The 24741-nt window shown below is 35.4% G+C and overlaps 1 protein-coding gene across 4 annotated transcripts in view; it reads left to right on the forward strand.

Moving 5' to 3' along the window:
• The window catches only part of Pias2 (protein inhibitor of activated STAT 2), a 69674-nt gene extending 46880 nt beyond the window's left edge, over positions 1-22794 (forward strand). For 2 of the 4 annotated variants that reach the window (XM_005356284.2, XM_026783444.1), the window contains exons 9-14: positions 413-573; positions 1221-1354; positions 3239-3410; positions 11394-11533; positions 16246-16283; positions 18882-22792. In XM_005356284.2, the coding sequence (XP_005356341.1) occupies positions 413-573; positions 1221-1354; positions 3239-3410; positions 11394-11533; positions 16246-16283; positions 18882-19061 (825 nt within the window). In that variant the 3' untranslated portion in view covers positions 19062-22792. Of the gene's footprint in view, positions 1-412; positions 574-1220; positions 1355-3238; positions 3411-11393; positions 11534-13274; positions 13367-16245; positions 16284-17320 lie in introns of those variants that run through there. The other 2 variants (XM_026783445.1, XM_005356286.2) reach the window with 2 other exon arrangements.
• The last annotated feature ends 1947 nt before the right edge of the window (positions 22795-24741 follow it).

Genomic DNA, 24741 nt, shown 5'->3' on the forward strand with positions numbered 1-24741 from the left:
GTAGTAGCTAATGGGTAACAGTAAGGTACAAAATTTTGTAAAATGCACCATCATTTGTGAGAAAATGAGTTGTAAAATATATATTCGATTTCTGCTTAGAACTTTCACAAAAGGGCATGCAAGAAATGTCTAACAGTGATTTCTTTGATAGAGATACTAGGGGCCAGGTAAGATGCAGGCTTGGGTTTTGTTTTGCTTTGGTGTGTGTCTTTCTCTGCCTTTGGACTTGCACATTACTAAAGTGAAATGATCTTTCAGAAATCTTGAGATTACCCATAAATAAAACTATAAAAATATCTTTATGAAAACAAATTTAGTTTGGTTCTTAAGACCTTTATGAATACCCTTTTTCTCCTGAAGGCTTTTTTGTCCTATTTGAGCTCATTTTCATGTTGTGTTCTCTGTTTTGTAGTTAGGAAAAATGAGGCTGACAATCCCATGCCGTGCAGTGACTTGTACACATCTGCAGTGTTTTGATGCTGCCCTTTATCTTCAAATGAATGAGAAGAAGCCTACCTGGATTTGTCCTGTTTGTGACAAAAAGGCTGCCTATGAAAGTCTAATATTAGATGGGTAAGTAAGTGTATCTATGGGTATAACTGTGGCCAAACAACTCAAAAAAGAAATAGGTGGAAAAATAGGGGGCGGGGACGACACACAACAAAACACAGCCTGCTGATGAGGCAGATCTCTGCATTTAAGGCTAGTTAGGACTGTATAATGAGACACTGTCTTAAAAAATCAAAGCACTAAGTAGTAATAGGGCAAGTGGTTAATGCCGTCACATTATATAGCTGCTAAGTTTTAAGGCTGTGTGCTTAAGTTAGTTTGACTCAGGAGTTAAGTTCTAAATGTTATTTCTTACATTATTTGTTTTAGAATTGGGCAAATTATATGAACTAATTTTTAATAAGTCTTTTTAGTAAAGGTTTACTTTTTAAATTATGTGTATATATGTGTGCCTATGTATGATCATGCGCAGTATAGGCCTGATTTCTATTCCTGTTCAACTGTCCATCCATCCACCCACCCATTTGTCCATCCATCATTTTGCATCCCTCCCATAAACAGGAATTGTAATTGTCATAAAGTATAAACAAATTGGAGTTCCAAAAAAGTTTTTTTTAAGTTTTGCACTATTACTTTGTTTTTAGTGTATACTATTTTCTTACTCCATCTTTGACTATTATGACATGTATGTACTTCTAATTGATTTACAGGCTTTTCATGGAAATTCTCAGTGACTGTTCTGATGTAGATGAGATCAAGTTCCAAGAAGATGGTTCTTGGTGTCCAATGAGACCCAAGAAAGAAGCTATGAAAGTAACCAGCCAGCCCTGTACAAAAATCGAAAGTATGTGCTGAATGGCAGGAGTTCCCAAAGAAGTGCAAATTATTAAATATTAACTTTAACCACTAAGAATATTTTTAGGGTTTAATTAGCTAGCTTTATCGTTGGGCCATCCGCCCTTCTTTTTCTTCTTTTAAAAATATCTTACCAATGGAGGGGGGAGGACCTTCTGCTTTCCACAGGGCAGGGAACCCTGACTGCTCTTTGGACTGGAGAGGGAGGGGGAGAGGAGTGGGTGGAGGAGGGGGATAGTGTTTTATGTGCAAAACAAGTAAAGGTATCTAAAGTTAGGAAGCTTTGGGTATAGCTTGAAGACTGGAATTCAGATTCTGGGCACCCATAAAGGCTGGGTGACCATGTGTAAGCCTAGTATGATTCCAGTGCAAAGACAGGAATCCCCAAGGAAAACTGTTCTCAACCTGTAGATCAAGACTCCTTTAAGTTTGTGTAACATCATCAAAGTTTACAGGTATTTACATTATAATTCATGACAATAGGATAATTAGAGTTATGAACTAGCAACGAAAATGATTTTATGGTTGGGGGTCACCACCACATGAGGAACTGTGTTAAAGCATTAGGAACCATTAAGGTTGGGAACCATTGAACTAGACTAAGTAATCAAATTGATTCAGTCTGTGTGAGTTAATAAAATAGCAAACAATTGAGGAATGTGCTTCATATTAACCTCTGTCTTTCACATGCATGCTCATATATGTGCAGACACACATATGCGTGCATGCATACTATGTATACATACTTGAAACAAATAAGAAAAGTTAGACATTGTTTTTTGTATCTGTACAGAGCCAGTGTGCTTAGGGAGGTTATGTATTATTAGCGTGAAGACAGTGGTCACAAATTAGCTGTTATTGAACAAATTCTTCTAGTTTTGTTTTTGGTAGAGGGATTTCATAGCTTTAGTCACCCAGCGTGTACACTTGTTTTTAATCTCCTACACTAACCTGCACTAAAGAACACACTGAAGGAGTTTGAGGAAGTGAAGTCCACGCATACATTCAACATCTGAATTCATTGCATTTGACTTTTTTCTGTGTTTTTTTTAAAAAAAAGTAATAGATTTTCTGAATACTAGAAATAAAGACTTTATGGCTATGTTCATTATTCTCTTATGATCGTCACGGATCTCTTAGGGTTAGATTGCCAGGGTTGCCCTTATTATGTAAAAAGTGTGCAGACACCGTTTTATTGATTAGTTTGTGATGCTTTTTCTTTCTTTTTTTTTTTTTTGATAGATGAGAGGTGTAACGTTACATAACATGCTAAACGTGATTGCTTATATAAACATAATGGGTGATGACTAGATGATTCATATCAGTTACTTAGGTAACTAGCTTGGGATTTTTTTTCTTTTTTAAATATGAGCAAGATTGCTGTAGTTGAAATGTCAGATTCTGACTCAGTGATGCTACATGTAAAAATATGCAGCTGCTGATACTGCATACTTGAGGCCAGATGTCTCTGACTTAATGGTGCCACATGTGTATAACAACACATACCTGACTGTGCACATTCTACACTGTTGTCACATGGCATGATACCAGTTCCCTAACCCTTAAGGTCGGTCTGTATAATAATTACTAACCAGACAGACAGCGTGAGCAGTACTAGACCCTGTACTAACCTACTGATAGTCCTGGAGAGAATAAGTGTACTGCGAAGGAGGCTCTGATCTCTGTCAGGAATGGCCCTGACTTTGACATAAGTGTTTAACAGACAAGGTAGGCACCTGGACTCTGTCCGTACTACAGTGAAACGGCTTCCCTGGATGTTTATTATCATGTATATAGTAGGCATTGAAGACTTAGAGCTCGTTTGTGTTTTATGTTTGATATTTCTTTTTTCTTCCTGTTGATCCACCTCCAGGTACAAGTGTCTTTAGTAAACCTTGTCCAATGACTATATCCAGTGATGCAAACAAGAAGAAGATAGATGTTATTGATCTAACAATAGAGAGCTCTTCTGATGAAGAAGACGACCCTCCTGCCAAAAGGAAGTGCATCTTTATGTCAGAAACACAAAGCAGTCCAACCAAAGGGTTTGTCAGTTTATAGTTCACTATTGTTCATTGCACTTAAAACTAGTTGTTCTTGGGGTGGCTTTGAAATATGTCTGTGCAGAGTCACTATCGAAGACAATTTTCATTTGTTTTTGGTATAGTTGAAATATTTTCAAGTAAGAACATTATTTACAGGAAATCAAACTTTGATAGAAATATTCAGTGTCTTTGGGAAGTGGGAATTTTAAGTGTTTATACCTTGTGTTATATTCTTGAACCCACTTGTATGATTTGGTATCTCAGTCCAGTGTAGGGATGTTGGTATAATGGAATGTAGATGCAGGAGGCTTGGAAGGACAGATCATTTCTGGCACTTGTATACTTGTGAGGTGATTTAGGTTGTATTCCTTGATTGACTTTTACCCACTTTCTGTTCTGTTAAAATGAGGAAAAATACCTGCTTCATAGAATCACTATTAGGTTTTCATGAGATTATAAAATAACCTGGCCATCATGTCAGGAACATGGTATTTCCTTAAGGAAAATTCATCATCTTTCCTTTCCACTTTACAAATCAAAATACGGACAAACATATGGTGCACCTTATCATGTACATTCTGTGACTAATATGGGGAAGGTATTGGGACCTTTGGAGCCCAGCTAGTCTTAACTGTGTCCTCAGCCTATTTAGCATTTTCTTCTGCATTTTTTTAATAACAAAATTTTACCCATCTTCAGCATACATCATAGCATTGTACGTTCAGTACTCCAGAACAGTTTCAGCATATTTCCAGTGTGCAAACCCCACTTCCTCACTTGTTTGTTATCACACTTCCTCTATATGTAGGCAGTGTTGAGTTTTCTACTTATAGTACAGCTTTTGAGAGACAGAGGCAGTCGGATCTCTTGAGTTTGAGGCCAGTCTGGTCTACAGAGTGAGTTCTAGGACAGCCAGAGCTATATGGAGAAACCTTGTCTCAAAAACAAAAACAAACAAAAAAAATGTTAAGCTTAAAACTATTGAGCTGCTTTCTGTGCTATTAAAGCACTTATTGTAAGCTGGTATGGTGGCTAATACTTGTGATAGTAGCATTTCTGAGACTGAGGTAGGTAGATCACCATGAATCTAAGACCAACCTAGGCTCCTGCCCCCCAAAAATCCTAAAATAAAGTATTCATATTTAGGACTTGATTTATATATCACACTATGAACACAGGCTTATGTTTTCTTTTACCTATTTAATTAGAATAAGTTTTTATTTTTAACAACACAAAGTGGGGAAACTATGTACTATTTTTTAGTGATATACTGATTATTGCTGTTTTTGCATAATTTGTTTGATACTTCTGAAGATCAGATGATAAACAAATGAAGATCCAGTTTTGAAGTGCTTACTGAAGTGTAGAATCAATGTATGTTTTAAGTATTTCTAAATTTTATCCTATCATTTTAAGTATAACTAAATGTTTATAGTTATAAGAGTTTCATACTTATTCATGTTTAAAATTCTATTCATGTTCTTCTGTTCAAGGTTTAAAAAATATTTCTTTTGGCTTTTTTATGATTTATTTTTATCTTCTATGCATTGATGTTTTACCTACTTGCATGTCTACATGATGATGTCTGATTCCCTGGAACTGGAGTTATAGACAATTGTGAGCTGCCATGTGTGTACTGGGAATTGAACCTGGGTCCTCTGGTAGCTGGTGCTTTTAACTGCTGAGCCATCTCCAGCCCCTCATGATCAGTTTTTGCCTGAGAAATTGTTATGTGATCCCAGGAATAATGAACTAAGTATGCACATCATTTACTTATACTAAGTCATAAACTTATTTAGAAGCAGTTCTTTAGTATATATATAACTTTACCATTTATTAAAAGTGGGAACAAATTGATACTAGTGAGGTAGATGTGCCTATTTTTACATAAAGAATTAAATGGTTGGGGCTGGAGAGATGGTTCAGAGGTTAAGAACACTGACTGTTCTTCCAGAGGTCCTGAGTTCAATTCCCAGCAACCACATAATGGCTCATAACCATCTGTAATGAGGTCTGGTGCCCTCTTCTGGCATAGAGGTGTACATGCAGGAGGAACATTGTATACATAATAAATAAATCTTTAAAAAAAAAAAAAGAATTAAATGGTTGGCCAAGGAGTTGGTTCTGTGGGTGTGGTTCTGAAGTTAGGTCCCCAGCACCCATGTAAATTTCTGATCTATGCATCTGTGATTCAGCGCAGAGTTGAGGGGATGGACAGGCAGATACCAGAGGCTAGCTGCCCATCCAGTCTAGCTGAATCAGTGAGTGCCAGGTTGGATGAGAAGTCCTGTTCTAAAAAATAAGATTGAAGAGTACATCTTGGTAACTGCCTTTGACTTCCACATATACACAGTTGAGTACATACACAAACACACTAAATTTTGGCTAAATATTGGGTGTTGCTGGGTATAGAACATCTTTAACATGTTTTAGATTTGATCACTATTTTAATTTTATAATCAGTGCCAAGAACATTCATTCACATTAAATACATAGCATCAAATTACGTTAGTATGTTAAGGAACAGTTCAGAAATTCAAAATTCATTTAATAATTTTTTTAAATGAACCTCAAATGGGCAACTCTAAAAGAAATATTTGAAGTCAAACTGTGTAATACAGTATTATCCAAAGATGTTATAATTTCTTGTATCCTGAGAAACAGTGACATAAAGAAATTAAGTTTTATTTTTCATAATTATTATATTCTAGTAACAGTAGAAAACTCATATGTACTGTAAAAACATGGCAGGTCATAATAGTGATGAAATTGAGCCAAGGCATTTCAGCTGTCATGTTGGAATCGTTTAACTGCATGTGCAGTGCATAGCATGTGTATTTGTGTTAAGAATGGTTTAAATGGAGTCACATGGTGGAACGTGGGTGACTATTGCCAAAGACACCTTGAATTATGATCTATTTACAAATTCAATTTTGGGTGTTTATTCAGACACCTTTGCCTGTAAGCCCATTGGGGACATTACCTGTAGTTTAAGAAACTGTACTTTATAAGATGAGGAATACTGAGTGACAGGTCTTATGGTTCATTTCATGTGTGACTGAAAATTGTGTAGCAATTCTGACTCATAAATTGAAGCAATTATAGACGGTGCCTGGTTTTATACTACAACGGTCTACCGCATGTGTCCTGTACTCTGCTAACCCGGTACTTGAGGATGACATGAGACTGGAGGGATAGCACATACGTGAGGTGAGAGAGGTTCAAAATGACCACTTATGCATCAGAATAGAGATAGTTTATACTGTGGTCACATACCACAGAGGTAGATATTAAGACTCTTTATGGAGATTGAAAAGAAAAACACAACACTGGTAGATATAAGGTGGAAATTTGTAATTATATCAAGGATACTTGAAAGTTTATATCTTAAAAGTCTAAATTTCAGCTACTTGATTATTTTCATAAAGTTGACATAATCCTAAATACCTAATACATAATACCTAAATCACATTTGCACATTAACATACACAAAATGAACCCATATAATGAGAATTCTGAGCTCAGTCTTAGGAAGTTAGTAATTATGTATTAAAATGAGATAAGCAAAGTTTTTTCTAAGAGTTCTTTAGCATTGGAAACTACATTGATGATTGGTTTTGTCATAAGGACAGCTGTCTAAGTTAACAGATGCTTTAAAAGTATTCAGTAAGTGTGTCCTGATAAACTTAATGATGATAGACTCTCTGCTTAAACTGAGTTCTTATTAGATTGCTTCAATAAAAGAAACAGTGTATAGTATACATACCGTACCAGTTTTGTTCCATTTAGGGCATGTGTTTGTACTTAGTATTTTAGCCAGTGTTGATCATTGAGAAATGCCCACGAATGCAGCCCAGACGAAGCAGCAGGAAAGTGAGTAGTATGAAGCCTGGAATGTGATAGATGAGTGGATGTTGTTAGGACTGATGATATTAAGCCGAAAAAGGGGACTATCACAACTATTCTGATTGCTTTTTTTAAAAGATGTATGTATGTATTTATTTATTATGAATACAGTGTTCTGCCTGCATATATGCATGCAGGCCAGAAGAGGGCACCAGATCTCATTACAGATGATTGTGAGCCACCATGTGGTTGCTGGGAATTGAGCTCAGGATCTCTGGAAGACCAACCACTGAGCCATCTCTCCAGCCCCCAGAACTATTCTGATTCTTAAAGAAAACTATTGACTGAATTTTTCTTTATATGACAGTTAGCAGAGTCCAGATCAGTAGAACAGTAATACATGGAAAATTTCCTGATCACTAGTAGTTGTTTTGAGTTAAAATTTCATTTTCTGAGGGCTGTAGAGAAATATCTTAGTGGTTTAGAAAACTTGTTGCTGTTCAGAGGAACTGGGTTCTTTTGCCAGCACCCACATGTTGGCTCACAACTGTAACACTCCACTTGAAGATGTTGTGATACCCTCTTCTGGCCCCCACTGACACCAGGCACTCCTGCTTCATGCAGTCAACACACTGTACATTTAAAACAGTGTCTCTTAATTCCCTCCTTCCTTCTTCCTTTCCTCTTTCCTTTCTTTTTTTCTGGAGACATTTTCTTAATTGAGGTTTTCTTCACTTAGATTACATTTTTAAAAATTATGATTAAGAAAGCAATACCGTGAGACAGTAAGATTAATCAATATTTTAAGTCCCTCTTCAGGTCATAGGCATTATCTTAATTCTTTCCTCTTTACTACTCCATCTTATTTCAGTGAGCACATTCACTGAAAACACTTGTCTTTGTTAGGGTTCTTTTTACTGTGATGAGCACCCGAAGCAGCGTGGAGGGGTAAGGGCCTGTTTCAGCGTAGAGCTTCATATCACAGTCCACCATCGCAGTCAGGGCAAGGACTCAAGGAGTAACTTGGGGATAGAACTGAGGCAGATTTCATGGAGGAAGGAAGGCTACTTAGTGACTTGCTCCTCTGACCTCATCCTGCCTTTTTTTTTTTTTTTTTTTTAAAAAACACCACTCAGGGCCTTCTTCCCAGCAGTGGTACCTCCTGCGGTGCTGGGCCTTCCCATAGTGATCATTCAGTATTGTGCCCTCATATAAGAGGTCATTTATGAAGGCATTTTATCAGTTGAGTTTCCTCATCTCAGATGACTCTAGTTTGTGTCAAGTTGACAACTAACCAGCACATTTGATCCCTTGTCATCCTGATACACAAGCACACCACTGTTCAAACACAACCGTCTGTTCCCAAGATGACATTACTGTAGTATCACAAAATAAAATAATCCAATTTTTATTATTTTGTTTTATGTGTGTGTGGTTATTTTGTCTGTATATATGTCTATGCCCTGTATGCAGGCAATTATCTCAGGACCAGAATCCCTTGGAGCTGGAGTTAGAGTTTTTAGCTATCATGACCCTAAGAATCAAGCTGTATTTGGGGGGAGAGTAACCAGAGATTTTTTTATTGCTGCGCTATCTTTTCAGCCCCTACTCAAACTTTTAAAAGTCCCAGTTTTTAAAGAAATCCAAGACTTAAAAAGTTCAAAGTTTATCTAAAACTCCAGAGTGTCTCTAAAATAGCCATGGTCTCATAATTTTGTGTTCTTGTGAAATAAATTAAATCTTTCTTACTCCCAGGTGGGCTAACCAGGACATAGTTACATTCAAATCTAATCAAAACCAATGTCCCCCCACCCCACCATATCTAATGTTCCTGAATCAACACCTCTTCCCCAGGCAATCTCCCAAATTTACAAAAAAGGAGCAGAGCTACATTAGCTTAACCTGACCCTTTGTTTAGGATGGTGTCAGTTTGTCTGGAAAGGGTAGGTCTTTCTGTGTGGCAGGTGCAAACTGTGGCCTGAAATTCTTGCTGCCATATAATGTAGAAATATGGGCCTGTATAATATGGCCCTACAGAATGTCTGAACTGTTATAACCTTCATTACCCGCCTTTTTTGCCATTGTCATAATTATCAATATAATCATGTATGTATTCTTTTTGCATTTCCATTATCTGTTTTTGACAAATAATGTGGAGTAGCAGCTAGGGAGGTTTTAGTGTCTTTATATCATGACACAAACCAGTTGGACTCTTGTCTAACTGTATTCTAACTACTTAAGGCTTTCACACTAAGTCAAGATTATAGAAGTTTATTGGTTAAATTTGACTGAAGAATCATGCAAGTATGATAGTTGAAACGTGTTTCAGCTATGGAAATAGAAGTCTAGATGCCCGGATTATCATCCTAGTCCCACTTTGTCACCATGGTTTTCCATAAAGTTTCTAAAGAAGTTGTTATTTGTTCTTTCCTTTTTTTTCTTGCCTTTTCTCTTTTGCCCCCACCTCTCTGCTCCTACCCTCCTTTTTTGTTGTTTTGTTTATTTGGGAAAGCATTGACCTTGAACTGATGTTTGCATCTCAAATACTGTTAATGTTAGGGTTTCAGACTTGTGTCAGTGTTTAGATTTTTGTGGTGGTGCATCCCCTGCCCAGAGAATTGTGCTGCCTTTATCCTCATACTAATATTGAATTTGGTGTTAACTGGCAGCTGTGGGATGCTAATTTAGATATTTTACTCCCTTTCATATCTCTATACTTGTTGCTAAAATACCCATTTCCATTGTAAACAGTTCATAATGTTGCTGTGGCTTTTCCAAGCTAAGAAAAAAAATTGGGTAAATATGAATGAAATCTCTCTGTAAGCCTAGCCTTTCAAACGTAGGCTAAACTATTAATTATACTGCTTAATTATATAGTATGTATATTTTTGTATAAAGTAGCTTGTAAAGTATTTGTTGTGTGCTTGATTTGTGTTCGTACTATCCTGAATGACTCCTCGAGGCATAGGTCCTCTAAGTAGAGTGGCAGTATATCACAGTAGAAGCCAACATTTTTATTTCTGGACATCATAAAGATCTTAAATCCCAAAGACTGGTCATTTTCTCTTAATTTCTGATTGTATCATTGGACCACCAGATTGGCTAGCTTTAGAATCAATTAATTTAGTTCAGATCACATCCAGATTTCAAATTATGTAATTGAAATTGATTAGATAATTAAAACTGAAGAGACTGATTGAACTGGTATTAGTATTTTCATAAAGGTGTTCTTATTTTAAAATCTTTATTATTTCTTTTTTGTTTTGTTTTGTATTGTTTTTGAGACAAGATTTCACTATGTAGTCCTGGCTGGATTGGAACTCACTATGAAAATTATAATGGGGAATGTTGGGATTAAAGGCATGCGCATTGTGCCCAGCAATTTAAGTAAACCTTAATTGCCATCTATTTTAATCTTAAATTTCTTTTTTTTTCTTTTTTTTTTTTTCTTTCTTTTTTTTTTCCGGGGGGAATTCAAGACAGGATTTCTCTGTAGCTTTGGAGTCTGTCCTGGAACTAGCTCTTGTAGACCAGGCTGACCTCAGACTCAAAGATCCACCTGCCTCTGCCTCCTAAGTGCTGGGATTAAAGGTGTGAGCCACCACCACCTGACAGTCTTAAATGTCTTTATAGACCAGTTATTTTATCTATATATATGTGTTATGTATATATTAGCAGAAAATGTATTTTTTTTATTTTTGAATTAAAGTACTGCTTTATTACAGCATAGTTTTCAACCTTCCTAATGCTGTGACCCCCCCCACCATCAAATTATTTTCGTTGTTACTTTATAACCAATTTTGCTATTGCTTTGAATCATAATTAAATAAATCATAATGATATGCAGGGTATCTGCTATGTGACCCTTGTGAAAAGGGCCATTTGACCTCCATAGGGTGAGAACCACTGTTTTCTGGTCTATTTTAATTCCACTTTGCTCCTATACCAGCAGTTAGTGTTTAGAACCAAGGTGCATTCATGTTAGAATGAAGGGTGTTAGGAAAGAGGGAATAGTACTATGTAGTGAATGATTGAGACTAAGTGATCGTACATCTGAGAATGCCCAGTAGTTTAGCTCTTTTTTCTTGTGAACTAACAGCCGGGTTATTTGAAATTTCCCATATTTTTTTAAAACAGGGTTCTCATGTATCAGCCATCTTCTGTAAGGGTACCCAGTGTGACTTCGGTTGATCCTGCTGCTATTCCACCTTCATTAACAGACTACTCAGTACCATTCCACCATACACCAGTGTCAAGCATGTCATCAGATTTGCCAGGTATGTGGAGAACTTTTCTTTCCTTTGATTTAGTTATATTTTTTAATCTTAATCAACACAACAAATATGTTTGTGTGTGTACACATATATACATATAAATAAATTAATTTTGAATGTGAATGCTCAAAGAAACTTCAAGACCTCATGTAGAAGTATTTCTGTCTTAGTATGTTATATTCAGTTATTATTTTAATTAATGAGAATCTATAGATTTCGGATGATAGGATATATTGGAGTAAAGTAGGAAGTTTTTGTAAAATTGTAGAAAATTTGTACCCAGGCTTTTTCTTGGAAGCTTAGGGGACAGAGTTTCCTTAAAAGTCTTTCTTCAAAACTTCTATACATTTGGGCCCATTTTTGCTTAGTGATTTTCACCTTGTTAATTTTCTTTTCTGTAAGGATAATGTTAATCATGTATTTCTCTAAAGTAGGTCTTAATATTTGAAGATACTTCTATATGTATAATCATCACGTGTTAGCAATTCAAATTTGCTTTAATTACCTTAGTGCAAGAATTTATGCAGCCAAGACCATGATATAAAATTTAACCACAGTCTCCCAGTCTTTTTTCTTCCTTCCTCTGTGCTAAGATGCTTCTTTTAATATCTTTTGTCAGTCAAGGCTGAGCAAAGTTAGAACTAGTACATCATATATTTATGACTTCTATCTATGAACAATTTTAATTTAATACACTTTGCTCCTGTTTTTTGTAAGTTGGTTTTGATCTTTGGTTTATTTTATTCTTAAATTGATAGTTTTATTCTTGTACAGTTTTTCCTCTTGAATTTAGTTTTATCTGAATAAAATTTAGTGGAAAACAGTAGATGAAAAATAATACCCACCAAAAATGTCTTTTAAAAACCATCAAAGGACATTGGAGATTAACATATGTTTGCTTCACTTGTAGCCTGTGATTTTTGTACTTTTCCCATTCTTTGTGAGACTGTCTAAGACCAGTCAGGACATATTCATCGTGTGCAGAGACTGCCAGGACATAGATGTGAGGGTTCACAGTCTCACAATGTGTTGGAACCTTGGCTAAACTGACAAATGAATGTTCATTGTCTTCATAGGTCTTAGAAGTATGTGTTTCTGAAGGATTTGCTTGAGACCTTTAGCTGAAAGTCAGTTTTTGATAGTGAACATTTCCATTTACTAAAACGAACCTCTATTTCGTAGAAATACCAAAAAAAGGGTATGAGTCACTAGTCCCACTAGTTTGCATATCATGGGATATGAATGGTTTCTTTAAATTTGGGAGAATTAATATTCTGATTTTGAGCATAAGTGAATTTTTTTGTGGTGGTATGTCTTTCTAAAATGACTTTTATATTTTTAAAATTAAGCTTGTGGAAATCATATTTAAGGCTGATAATTGACCAATATAAACCAATAATCTGGTTAAATACTGAAAAACATTCTTAACATTTGAAAAAGCTTAAATAGAATAGGGCCAGTTATTCTTAGGAAAAATTGTTAGTTCTTAAAAGTTGTATAGCAATTAGACATGTAAGAAGTTTAGCTTTTTACTCCTGTTTTATTGTCTATTCACTTTTTGGTAATTAGTGATCTGCTATATAATTTTTATGTAATTAGTCATAATGTGCAGTTTCGCTGTTGCTAAATTTAATAATTTTATAGTAAAAATTTAAGTAGAACAACAAGAATGGAGAGAAGACAGTTTTCATAGATTCTAACATTCTTTTTAAACATCATAAATCTGAATCTTCTGAATCTGCAGGAGAACAAAGAAGAAATGATATTAATAACGAAGTGCAGCTTGGAACATCTTCTGATACTGTGCAACAGTGAATACAAAATAAAACATAATTTGTATTTATGGAGTGGAAAACAGCTTGATTATTTCAAGAAAAAATATGTCTGCCTTATTATTGCTAGTGCCATATTGTCAGGTGCGAATGGTGCTCAAAAGTTGTATGATTAAATTTTAAAGTGCTAAAATCTTTTACATATTCAACCATGTAGCATTTATTCTTTGTGAAGTTTATGACTCAAGTAAGGAAAAATTGTGTGTTTGTCAATGAGGGGACAAGAAGTAAACGATCAGCCCTTTTTATTAATGAATTTAAAATTTAAAAATTACAATTTTATTAGTATTAATTAAAAGCATAAATTGTATTGTTAGCATTCTTAATAGCATCTTTTTTTTTTAGTTAAAGATAACAGCATTTTCAACTAAAATGAGGACAAAAAAGAAACTGTTGATATGTTGCTACAATTGAAACGTAATAAAATAAGAAAATAGTATTCCTAACAAGGCAGTAAAATTTTATTGTTGAAACCATTTCATATGCAAAATGATGTTCTTAAATGATAAAAATGATGATAGTCTATTCTTTTATTAGTAGGGATAACTTTCAAACTACATGGGAATGTTTTCATTGAGGAATGTTCACATTAAACCCTTTTTGGAGTTTGTGATTCTTGGAAGGCAATCTGAGTTTCAACGGAGCTTTAGAAAAATGTTTATACATCTATGGTCATGTGTAAGTTGTAGTCTAGTCATCTGTGGGTAAGACATTAAAACAAATAGATCAAATTCATCTAAAAACTTTTTAAAATAGATTTTGCATTTGCTGGGACACGCGGAACCAGTAAAAAAAAAAAATGTCAGTCCATCTGGAAAGCTGGGTTGAAATAACCAATATCGGGAACCATTGGCACTCAGTGTACATTCTGTAATAGGAGAGCTCAGAGATGGTAGTAATATTTTATCAAATTTTCATGTCCACTTAGAGTCACGAAGTGGCAACAGTTGAACATTGGGGAAAGTAAGCATTCTCAAATAATTTGTTTCGATTTGTGGTACATCTTCTGAAATGGTAGTATTTTCTTTAGCTTTTCTTTAGCTTGTTATTAAAATAGATTGAGTAATCAACGTAAAAATGGAAAGTCAAACATGGTGACTTGTGCCTGTTATCCCTGCACTTAAGAAGGAGTGAGTTCATGTGTCAGCCTGTGCTACAGAGTAGGACCTTCTGTGACAAGAACACTTACTGTTCCTACAGAGAACCTGACTTGATTTTATAGTACCCATGTGGCAGCTCACCAGCACCTTAACTGCAGCCCTAGAGTATGTAGTGCCCCTCTTCTGAGCACTGTGGGTTCTTGCACACACATTCACTCACTGACAAACTCAATAAATAGATTTTAAAATGTCTTTAAAAAGTAGGAGCTATTTTAAAATTGAACAAATTGTTATGCCACTTGGAGCAACGATGAATAAAAACAACAATGAATAAAAATCAACCCTGTTTACTAAATGATATTCCATGACTTGGTCATATAAAACTTTCAGAAGGCATAAAAACGTTAGACATTTTTGAATTGCTATTTAAAAGCAGAGAGGTTTATTAAATAATTTAAAGTGTTCTCCTTATTTAAATATATCACCTTCTGGTTATCATTTTAATGGGTAAATTATTTCAACAGTGAATTGTGGCTTGCTTTGTTCATCAGTTTAAAGTTCTATATTATGTATCTAATTAACAGATTATACTAACAAGTTTAAAATGTGCTTTAGAAATTGTTTCAGTAATTCCTCCCCAGTGGCTGGGGTTACTGCTTGTATCATAAGTGTTTAAAATACACTCATTTGTAAATAAGGAAATAATGACACTTTAAATATTTTTAGTTAAAATTGTTCATAGTTTTTATTAAATGTGTCCATTATCTTTCTTACTAATCTCTATTTTCATAGTGATATAGTATTATATTAGAATTTCACTCCATGTGGTTGGTATAGTAAATGCCAGCATATAAATATTTATGGAATTGAATAGACATTGGCCTATTTTGTTTGTTTGTTGTCCTTTTTGAAACAGGATCTCACTGTATAGCCCTGGCTGGCCTGGAACTCTTAGAGACCTGCCTGTCTTTGCCTCCAAATTGCTGGGCAGCCTTGCCCTAACTTAATGGCCTCTGTCCAGGATGTGCTTTTTAAAATGTTTTAAAATAACTTAGAAGCATTTGGTCACACAGGGAAGTCTTCAGAGTTTACTTTGAAAATCATTGGTAATCTTTTCAGACAATGTTTTTCCTATAGCTTACTGTTACTTGAGTATTTATTTAAGGAACATCTTTTTCACATTTCTATTTCCAGAATGCAGTTGTAGAGTTCCTTCCAGTTTCTTGGTTTAGAAATTGCATTGGCTGAGTGCGGATGTAATGGGTGTTAACTGGTTTAGTAGTGAGTAGCAGTTCCCAAGTGCTTGCTTTGTGCAGAGCATTATACTCTGTAGAATTCTTGATGTGGGATCTGTTAAAGAATTGGTATTATTCGCACTTAACGTGTATTTCTGAAAAATAAATGTGAAGTATCATAAGAACCTAAGTATGTTGTTTTTTAATGGTCCAAAGATAATTATCATGTTTTTCTTTTTTATTGCTTCTTGCTATATTAAGTTACAAAAGGAAAAGATTTTGGTCAACTAGCCCAACTCTGGAAATTTTTGGACTGTTGCTTTTGAGTTGTCAGGAGGCAGTTTTTCCAGTTGTTTGGTTAGAGAATATATTCACCTTTCATTTTAGATGCATTAGATATCACCAATTATGATTATAGAACTTCAGTGTTGCTGAGAGGCGAGCATTTGCCACAGATGTTCCCTGGCTTATAAATGCAGAATGATCTTGGGAAATAATTCTTGTCTCCACAATATGAGACAACTATTAACAAAGCATTTTTGTTCTAGGTTTGGATTTTCTTTCCCTTATTCCAGTTGATCCACAGGTATGTATCCTGAATTTAAGCAACTAATTTGTATTTGGTTGTTGATTATGTCATACTAACTGAAAATGACCAGTTGCATAAAATCAGGACAGTTGATTCTCATGTGGACAGAAAGGAAGTACCATAGAAAAAATGTACGATTTTATTCAAAGGAATAAAGTTACTGGTTTTCAATTTATTTTTTATTGTTCTTATTACTTAACTTTCTATTTTTATTTATCATAAACAGTTGATCTTTCTTACAAAGTGAGTGATTAGAATGAGGGACAGCAATACTAAATGCATAGAAGTTAAGGCTTTACACATTAAAAGATTTATATAAAAAGAGTCAACTAAAGTTCATCAGATCTGGATCACTGACTGAGACTGGGTCATTGTTTGAAAGACAGAGTCAGACTTTGAAAAGGCTTCAGTTAAAAGTTGCTTTGTTTCCAATCAAAGAAAAGAGATCCCAGGACTATCCCAGAATTCCAATCACTGCATGGTGAGCATGGATTCTGCTGACAGTCGTTAACAGCAGAGACAAAGCACAGAAAGTGAAAGGAGCGAGGTGGAACAGCCAAAGAAAGCACTTGAGTGGTACCTAGGGAGAGGTGGAAGAATTGTCCCTGTCTCAGCAATTTCAGAATTGACTAAAGGTCCAGTATGAGCCTCCTATCTCCTCAGTATCTGCATTTGATTGCACAAACAACACAGGAAATTTGAGCCCAAGATATAAACGGACTGAGGATTTTCTTCTCATCCTGACTTTATTTATGAGTAAGACCTTACAGGGGAAGTTACATAGTTTTCTAGGATGTAAGTTCTTCAAGCTTAAGAGAGTTAAATACTTTTATGTGAACAGTGGTTTAAAAGAAAAATAATCTTGGAACCCATGGTTTTTATTTCATAGTTTTATTTATATGCTTAGTGGGAAACTGATTTATTTGGTAACTTGGTAGGAGGGTGAGAGTGACTTCACTTCTATTGACTATAGAATCCATAGGTTTCCTCTTATATCTTCATGTTGTTCCATAATTCCTGTTATCCTTTTGCAGGTATATACTTAAGGGATCTAGAGTAAAAGTTGCAATGGCTACAACCCAAGTCTTAATTATTCAAGGCACAGAGTCCAGTGGCAACAGGATGGCACCTTTTAGCATTTTTACAGAGTAGTGCTATGATATAGGAAAAAACAAGCTTGAATGGTAGCAGATTTTAATGGAATGAATCATCTAGGCTTTTTAAAAATATTTTTTCTTCAGTTTCAATATAATTGACTTGATTTTAGAGAATTTTTAATACTTGACAATTTCACTTTCAGAGCTTCTTATGAATGTCTGTCGAATTTTTCATGGGTGGCATTAATTTTATAGACAAGCCAGGAATTATCCATCTGAAAAACCAGTAACTTTCTCTGTCAAAAGGCAGCTTCAGTCGGGCATAGTGGATCACCTGTTTAATCCATCACTTGAAGGGCAGAGGCAGGCAGATCTCTGAGGTCCAAGGACAGCCTGGTATATGTAGTGCTTATGTTGTGCTTTCCAGGAAAGCCGGAGATATATAGTGAGACCCTGTCAAAAAACAATCAATCAATCAAGAATGAATGAATGAATAAATAAATAAATAAATGGATAGGCAGCCTCAATTTTACTTGTTCTCTCAGCTGTTTTCTTTTTCTTCTTTTAATGCGCCTTGAAAACCATGTAATCTGAACAGTTTAGTTTTGAATTGCTGTCCATAACTCGTTGTCTCTAAGAGTCTAAATGATATAGAGGATACATAACATTAGGTATCCTTGTTGGTCTTTTTCCTGTAGTCTAACTGAAGACAAACTTAATAGCATTAGACATTATCTGTACCAAAGTCAGTGCAGTTGTGCCTCATGTAAAACATCGTATTGTGAAATATAAAATTCCAGTTAGCTCTTACTTTAATTCCTTATAATTTTAGATTACTGTGCTCAGGTTTTGTATTTTATGTGAATCGGCTATCCAGATGGAAGGGTACTTAAAATAAGAATATTTGGAGAAGGATCTTATGAAGCGTTATAAGGAATATTAAATTTGTGGTTATGATATTATTCTCTCAACATCCTGTGATAATTAGCTACCATATAGCCTCAAATTCAGAATGAATGTTGACATGCTAATTATACAGGTATTGCTGTCTTTGTTTAAAGCGGACTCCAATGCCATCATTCAGCTTGTTGCTCTTAACATAACTCTTAAAGGGTCTGTTTGATTCTAAATTTTGAAAAATCAGTGAACTTTGTTTCAATGTTATAACATTGTTTTTGAGGTCAGTTTTAGTTATAATTGGGGGTGTCAGTATTTAACATGAAGTGATTTCAGTCATTGTTGACATTGCATTTCCCCTGTGTATATGGCCAACAAACAAGTTCCACACATTCAAGACAATTAAAAACGTGTGGCATTCATGAATATAAAATAGCTAAGCCCCTACCACCTTTTATTTAAATACAAAATTTGTTATTTTTAAATCCCCTGAGGATTTAACTTTGTACCTGTCATTTGTAAGTATTTTAACAGTTTCTAGTCTATTTATTTAAACCAATGTAGCCTCTTCCTCATCAGCATCATTGTTTGTTTCAAGCAGTACTGTCCTCCTATGTTTTTGGATAGTCTCACCTCACCCTTAACAACAAGCAGTACGTCCGTCACCACCACCAGCCCCCATGAAAGCAGTACTCATGTTAGTTCATCCAGCAGCAGGAGTGACACAGGGGTCATAACCAGCAGTGGAAGTAACATTCCTGACATCATCTCACTGGACTAAAGGCGGCCATACTTGATTCTGGGAATCATTCATCAGAACTACTCTTGGATATCTAGTCCATGGAAGCTATTTTTTTGCAATTTAATATTTATTGAAATGTCAGATGGATTCTTTGCTTTCTGAGAAATGAACACAGATGACTCCTGCAAGAACCAGATGGCAAGCAAGGACTTTTCTTATGCCGTACATCAGATATATTTCATCTATGATGGTGTCCTCTTGAGCAGTGGATTTCAGTTCCTACATTACTGGATGGATTCTTCAAACAATTTTTTGTTACAATAAACAGCAATAAAATATGTAAATACTTAAACTTTTCTAATTAAAAGAAAATGTAATCACTGATCTATAATAACAGCCACTTCTGTTTAATCCAGAATGAAGGGAAGAAATCATGTTTGCTGAATGAATACTTTCTATAGAGTTGTGTTCTATTTTGTTGAAGTAATGAAGCTTCAGTAACTAGCCAGAACTTGGTTCCACTTTTCTTCTTTCAGTTCACCACTCTTCATGATAGCATCAAAGAAAATGGTCTTTGTGTTCTGTGTTTTTCTCTTGTCATTTATACTTTGACATTATATGCTGGTATATGCAGAGTTAAGTGCTGAGGTTTGGTTGCTCTTTATAGTTACTATGTTTAAGAACACTAGGCAGATTTTATCCTATGATATAATGTGTTATTTTTGGTTACTATACACTCTTATTCTAGAATTTTTACAATCTTGAGACTTTTTTTTTTTTAGAAAAAGTATACAGTGTTTGGATGGAATGTGCTCAAGTTAAGACTGGAATAGCTGGTAGAATTTTCTTTACAATGTTCAGAAATATTTAATACTTGGGAGGAACCAGAACATATTTAGAAGTGGAAATAACTAAGTTCTTCCTATGAATTTAATTTGTTTCATATATTTTATATACTAATACAGAATACTTTGTTGGTTGAAACTTTTCACATTTTAATGTCACAGATATAGAAATTATATTTAAAGTCTTTGATCATAATTCCTCAAATGTAATTTCAGTTTCAGCAGTGATTTTTTTTTTCAAGTTTAAAGAAAAGTCAATGGAGGATCATACCAGATCTCATTTTCCTATTTTTTTTTTTTAAATGAAGTCTTTTTTGTGAAAACACAGACACAGAAATTAGGGATGTTTGAGTTGAAATGAGGGAAAGGGGCCCAAAATTCCACTTAATGCTGCCTTTAAAACACACCTCTCATGTGACTGTTCTGGGTGAACTTTGGAAAGTACTGTGCCTCCAATGTGTTTGAGTCACTCAGAAAACTGGGTTTCACTGTAGAAGCTTTCGGCATTCCTGGTTTCCACTCGCATCATTTGGGTTTCTTAATTTTCAGTTCTCAAAGATGTAGTACTTTCTCTACCTATGCTATGTCCAACTTAATGCATAGGTTTTTTTTAGTGGCTACTCTTAATTTCTCAAATAAGTTACTGCATAAGGACTCTCTGCTTCCACTCATGACAGGGACTTATTATTACTTTAGAATTGGTACAGTTCTAAAGAGTTGGCTTGTCCCTGTTTGGTGTTTTATCTTTCAAGTTTTCGTGGCCTTTGTGTACTTTTTGCACAAAATGCTTGTGTAGTTCTCCATATTGCTTCTTACTTGCCTCCAGCACCCTATGTTCTTTCCTTTTGATAGGACTTTTGTATCATCAAAGATAAGGAAAGCTAAAACAGCCCCTGTGATCACAGTAGGCAATGGTACTTTGACCCTATGGCCCCTGGCTTTTACTTTCTTAGCCAGTCCAGATAGAGAATTTCTTCTTGTAGGACTTTATGTTGCTACTATAAGTACAGATGCAGTTTCTGTTACCTCTGTAATCAGAAATAGTAGCCTGGCTTCTGTAGTATAATTTGTTAATAAAGAAATGATGCAGAGTTGTTATCATTTTGTTTACCCATTAGAGTATCAAAGACTCCCTTACAATGAATCAATGAAGTCTTATTAGTAAATGAAGATGGTAATAGAAATTATTTACCTAGTTCTTATTATGAATACCTCTGTACATTTGCCGTTTTCACAGGAACAGTTGTAGTGTTCATTTTCGGTGTTTAATGAAATTATAAAAAGTTTTACTTTATCTCAGGTGACTAGCACCTTTAAAATAGACTTAAAAGTTTTTCATATTGATATTGGGACTTACTTTGCAGGTATCTTTAAAGGTATGTACTTTTCTTTCCGCTCCTGTCTTTGTAGTTGTAAAGCCAGTCTCTCCTTAATGTCACATTCTTAGGAAGATCTGGCTGCTTAGCAGTGTCTTGTTAATGCAAATTTCTGTTTAACCAGATAGAATAAAGAGGTCATCCTGGTGTTAGTAAGGTGTCAGCCATGTGGCCATTATCTTCAGATATCTCCACCTAGGGAATTGTGCTTAATGCTTATGGTCACTTGGCCAATCTCTATTTTCATCTTTATCTTTTTTTTTCCCCACTTAGAAATATTGAAGGGCTTTGGTAACTTGAGACAATGTAGCTGCTATACAGAGCTCTCTCTATATTCATGAGGACTGCTTTCATTAGCTAGCCTTCTGACCCCCAGAAGAATCAATTTTAGATTCTATTTCCATTTTGGCCCCCAAATTAAAAATATTTGGTATATGTCCTAGGATAATTCTAAAGATCAGATGAAATAGGTCAGGTGAATTTAAATGTATGGCCTTGTATTTCATTCGTTCTATAATACTATAATAAAACCATGGTAGTGATATCAGAGATAGTGAATGTGATTCAGTTGGTCATAACTTTTCATGTTAAACAAGTTTCCATTCGAGTAGTCTTAATGAATTTGAAGGGAAGATGCAGAATTTTAAGCAAAGTCGTGTTGAATGGTGTTGAAAGAGCCTGTTTTGACTTTAATATGCCTTGAATCAGTCTTGAACACTCACCCTTGTCTGCTGCCAATAAAGACACTCATTTAGTTGCATTAGTGTTTTTAAGTAAAGTCAATTTTCATAAACTTTTTCTTATTATCAGGTATGTTTTTTTTCTGTTCCTTTGCTTGGTTATTTAAAAGAAAAAAAGTACTATTTTAGTAAACATTGTTTTCCTGCAAGTTTATCTCTACTTCTACGAAAAGTCATAACTTATTTCCCATTTTTTCACCTTTAAAAATAAAAATTAGTTCTCATTTAACTTGAGTCTGACATTGATTTTTAGTAGCTCTGGGTCCAGGTAGTGTGGCAGTTTGATGTTGCCGTTTGGCAGGCGATGAATCATTGAGCCTGACTCAGCATCTTTCCTGTATTTCATGTATTGTGGTGCAACATATTAGAAAGGTTTGAAGGAGCTCTCTGCTGTTCTTAGAGATTGGTGCTCTTGGTAAATGACTGTGTCTTCCTTCTGTTAGGAGCTACATCATAATTTACAAAAGCAGCAAATAGAGCTAGGTCAGCATGTTTGCCCATTGTTCTTCATTGCCTGTCTTATAGTCATGCTTTGTTTTCTTGTTTGCCAGTAGTATTTGCTCTTTGCAGAGAATTAAGACAAAGGAGAGAACCAAAGTTACAGGCAACTATTATATTTTGTACATAACACACATCAGCAGATAGTATAGCCTCTCTTCCCATAGAACACATTTGTCTTTGCAGGTATCAGCATTAATATCTCCTGACCCCAGTGAAGTGGACCATGAGGCAATGATTGGAATTTCTCAAGCTTCCTGAAATTGAAAAAAAAATACTTTGAACTATATTTATGTGTCTGTGTATATTTGTGTGAAGGCCAGAAAAGTCCTTAGATCTTCTGGAACTGGTGGCTACAAAGCACTTGTGAGCCACCTGATACAGATGCTAGAACTGAACTCAGGTCCTCTTGTAAAGCAGTATTGCTCTTAATCTCTGAGCCATCTTTTCAGCTCCAATCTCTCAATTTTAAATATGGAGAGTTGTTTTGTGTGTAGGAGATTTGTTTCAGAATCCTCCAATACAAAAATTCATAATGCCAGAGTTTCATAAAATGGCATAGTATTTGCATAAAACTGGCATAGTATTCATATATGTTAAATCAGATTGAATATAATGCCTAATATAAAGGCTATGTAGGGAATACAAGGAGTCTGTTCTCAAAGTGCTGTTTCAGCTCTTCCTCTGGCAGTAGAATTGTGCAGTTGATTGGATCCTTGGACACAGGATGGATGGATATGGATATGGAGAGCTGACTATACTTGTCTGGCATGTTCGTGAAGATACTGTATGTGGATACTCAACTGATTTTTCTCATGACTTTACTTAGCACTGTGAAGATAATCTGAATGTCAGACTAAGTTTTGATTTTTTTTTTTTTTTTGTGCTAAACCTTTTGTGCCTAAGGACAGCCCTTAAATGGTGAGCACCTCTTGTAAGGTCCATTCCCCTTTCAGGTCTCCTAATGCCAGTAGGATTTCCTGAGACAAATGCAGTCCAACATAAACTGTAAAGGTGGTAAAGCTAAGACAACCACTGCTTTTCACTTCGCCTTCTTTTCTAATGTATTCTTTCAGTGTGTGTATGTGTGTGCACAGGTGCCACAACAGGCGTGTTGAGGTCAGAGGACAGCCTACAGCGGTCAGTTTTGCCACCGTGTGAGTACTTTTATTTTGGTCACCATAAAGTGTACTTGCCATAAAGTACTGAGACTAGTTCCAGGTTTGGAAGGTTTATAATCCAGTTTTGAAAGGTCAAGGATTCTTAGTAATTGTGCTACGAACTTAAACTAGTATCCCATTCATTAACAAATGAAACAGATTTCAGTATGTTTCCTGACAGGGTAAGTGCTGACTCTGACTTAGAAAGCTAGAGTCTGACCTAAACCAACTGAAAGATAAAATATCTTTGGTCTTAATTAAGCTGACACTAATTTAAAGACTGAAGACCATAGTAGGGTTTCTGCCCTACTCTCAACTCTGGGAGAGTCATGCTGCTGTTGACAGGCACAATTGCATGTCATTTAGGGGAGACAGTTTAGGCGTGAGATACTTAGGAAGAACTGTCAGGCCCTTCCGTTTTTCTGCTGTTAAATTCAGATTGCTTTGTCACCCATTTTTGTCTTTTCTCTGTAGTGTGTATATACTACTCACAGTTGCCCATTTCCTCCTTAATGAGCCATCTGTTTTGGGAATCACCCTGTTACAGAACAGTACCACCTAGGGCCTGTTACTCCACAGCTTACTCACTGGTGCATTCATACAATTCTGTTTACTCAAGAGGTGGTTGAGCTGGGTTGCTGTTTTAGATACATTGCCTGCAAGAGGGAGAACTTGAATGGCCTTATGGAATAGCTCTGGAGAGCTTCCTGATGGATAGTGTATTAGTTAACTTTCTGTTATTTTGTTGAAGCACCCCAACAGAAAACATGAAAGATTGTTTTGCTTACAAGTTCCAGAAGAGATACAGTTCATCATAGGACATCAAGAAGTTGAATGGTCCCATTTCATTTGAGCACAGGAAGTAGAAAGAAGAGGAAGTGGGGGCAGGCTATGAAACCTCAAAGCTGGAAATGAATGTTGTACTTCCTCCAGCAATGTTCTACCACCTCAAGGTTTCTGTAACTTTCCCCACCAGCATCAACAGCAAAGGGCCAAGCTTTCAAATAGATAAGCCTATGGGAGATAGGAGTTCAAATAGCCTATGGGAGTTTGTTGTAAAACTCACACTGTTATCTCTATGTTACAAACAGGGAAATGGT

The sequence above is a fragment of the Microtus ochrogaster genome, chromosome 18, assembly GCF_000317375.1.
Source record: "Microtus ochrogaster isolate Prairie Vole_2 chromosome 18, MicOch1.0, whole genome shotgun sequence".
Classification (NCBI taxonomy): Eukaryota; Metazoa; Chordata; class Mammalia; order Rodentia; family Cricetidae; genus Microtus; species Microtus ochrogaster.